Here is a 2,816-nt window from a genome sequence, read left to right on the forward strand (position 1 = left end):
ACAAGCTACTGACTGATAAACATGAACAAATATGATCTAAAGCACAATCTGACATTATGTAAATAAGAGTAATGCTTCACTAAACAAAACACTGCATTGTAATTGTTTTACTTACTCTGTGGAGGCCATTTTCTTAAGGTAATTCAATTATTCAGAACTTTGCTTTTCCCCACAAATTTCCCAGGTCATATAAATTAAATTTGAATGTAAAGCCATCATTTATGCTCCACTTGCATTTTGTGATGAAGGTAGCTCAATCCATAATGAAGCCTCCAGCAACTACAAGAAAAAAACACTGTATAACTGGAATCGTAATGTTAAGTATTAACATAAACAACTAAATGAATCCCTTGGTATGGGACATTCTACTTTTTCTATAGAAAAAAATGTAGTTAGTGGAATAGTTATTGCAAAATAAGTGTTTGTTGGTGTGAGTTTGCTTGTGTTGAAAAAAAAATTGGATGAGTTTAAATGTGCATAAGAATGAGTTTAAAAGTCTGATATTCATTGTTTCAAAGAATTCCAAAAGAAAATGCTTCAAAACAGAAGAACAAATAACATCCTTAAGTATTTTTGGCATTATGACCAAGATGAGGAGTAATTCTTTTAATCACAGGGTGTGCTCCAACAAATTAAAGAAGCTCAGTCATCGAATCCATTCAAAACCAAAATCAACTGTTTTCTGGATATTAGGGGTATCAGTGATTATGGGGATGGCAGAAGAAAATAGAACCAAGGGAGAACAACAATCATGAAACTGATAAATAGAAGAGAAAGCTTCCAGGGACAGGCAGTCTGCTCCTCCTCCTAATTCTTATGTACTTTATCACCCACCTATTAGTGCAACCCTCAACCCCCTCGCTCTCTCTGTCATTTCCAGACACGACTACTCCTGGCCATCCACATAACATTGAGCAGGTAGACCTATATTATCTCCAGCTCGAGCACCACCTTCATTTCATATCTTTTCATTCTTGTTTTCAATTCCATCACCTTTTCTTACCTCTGTCATCTCCTCTAGTTCTCCAGGTGCCTACTCTGTGTTTCAGTCAGAGTACGAGAGCACAGAAAGGCCCTTTGCTCCATCTAGTCCATGCCAAACTGCTACCCCGCCTAGTCTCATCCACCTACACATGGTCCGTAGCCCTCCATGCCACTCCAATCCATGTACTTATCCAGACGTCTCTTAAATGTTGAAATCAAATCCCTATCCACTACTTCCACCACCAGCTCCTTCCACACTCTCACCACCCTCTTTAGTGAAGACATGTCCCCCTCCGGTTCCCCTTAAATGTTTTACATTCAGCTCTAGTTCTAGTCTCACCAAACCTCAGTGGAAAAAATCCTCCTTGCATTTATCTGTATGCCTCATAATTTTGTATAACTCTATCAAATATCCCCAAATTCTCCGACACTCCAGGAAATAAAGTCCTAACCTTTTCAAGCTTTCCCTGTAACTCAAGTCTTGGCAACATGCATGACATTTTCTCCATATTCTTTCAATCTGATTCATACTTTTCCTATAGGTAGGTGACCAGAATTACACACAGTCCTCCAAATGTGGCCTCACCAATGTCTTATACAAACAGAGGGAGGAGAGAGTGGCCCTCCAGTGAAAAATGATAGTATCCATTAAATAGGGGCCGTGGACAATTCTGATTTGATGGAGATGGACGTGAAAGCACAGAGGAACATCTGGAGAAATTTCTGAAACGCCTGTTCGCTGCTGTCATTACTGCGCGGTCAGGAATCTTCCGAGGGAAGGCCTCAAAATCCCCGGCTTTGCCTGCTGTTGGCGACTGAGATTGAGGTCGAATCGTTTGGACAGAGATGGTGCTCAGTACTCGGTGTCGGAGAGCTGATTCGGAGGCTTGAAGTTTTCGGATGACTCAGAGACGGATTGTGGTTGGGCATGACAGGGAGAGTTTTTCTTCCTTCTCCCATCTGCGTGAGATGTGGGACATTGGACAGACTTTGAACTTTTTACTGTGCTCATGGACTTCTTCATCAGGTTATGGTATTGTTGCACTGTTGTAACTATATGTTGTAATTATGTGGTTTTGTCAGTTTTTTTCAGTCTTGGTCTGTCCTGTGTTTTGTGATATCACACTGGAGGAAATATTGTATCATTTCTTAATGCATGCATTACTAAATGACAATAAAAGAGGACTGCATGTCTTCATAATCTAAAAAAAAATTCAACATAACATCCCAACTCCTGTACTCAATACTGTACTCTGATTTATGAAAGACAATGTACCAAAAGTTTTCTTTGCAACCCTATCTACTTGTGACCCCAGTTTCGGGGAACTCTGTATCTGTATTCCCAGATGCCTTTGTTCCACCATACTTATCAGTGTCCCACCGGTCACTGAGCAAGTCCTGTCTAGGTTAGCCCTTCAAAAGTGCAACACCTGCCAAATTCCATCTGCCATCTTCAGTCCATTTTCCCCAGCTGGTCCAGATCCTGCTGCGAGCTTTGATACCTTCCTCGCTGTTCGCTACGCCTCCAATGTTGGCGTCATCCGCAAATTTGCTGATCCGATTTACCACATTATCATCCAGATCATTGATATAGATGACAAACGACAACGGACTCAGTACTGATCCCCGCGCCACACCATAGTTGTTTAATCTTTTTCAGCAAAGTTCCGTCATTTTAAACGTACAACACACACATTATCACTGTTGCAATTGTTACACTTTTGAAATATTCCTTCCAGTTAAACTTTGCAATAGCCAATGTGACTCGAAACGTCATAGGTGGGTATGTTTGAATGAACAGACTGTGTAGACTTGCAAAACAAAGAGGAAAA

General features: G+C 40.6%; 1 protein-coding gene across 5 annotated transcripts in view; it reads right to left on the reverse strand.

Moving 5' to 3' along the window:
- The window catches only part of cc2d2a (coiled-coil and C2 domain containing 2A), a 152,720-nt gene that overhangs the window by 149,456 nt on the left and 448 nt on the right, over nucleotides 1–2,816 (reverse strand). For all 5 annotated transcript variants that reach the window (XM_072253007.1, XM_072253006.1, XM_072253009.1 and 2 more), the window contains exon 2: nucleotides 116–279. In XM_072253007.1, coding sequence (XP_072109108.1) covers nucleotides 116–129 — 14 coding nt within the window. In that variant the 5' untranslated portion in view covers nucleotides 130–279. The remainder of the gene's footprint in view (nucleotides 1–115; nucleotides 280–2,816) is intronic.

This window comes from Mobula birostris, chromosome 3, assembly GCF_030028105.1.
Source record: "Mobula birostris isolate sMobBir1 chromosome 3, sMobBir1.hap1, whole genome shotgun sequence".
NCBI lineage: Eukaryota > Metazoa > Chordata > Chondrichthyes > Myliobatiformes > Myliobatidae > Mobula > Mobula birostris.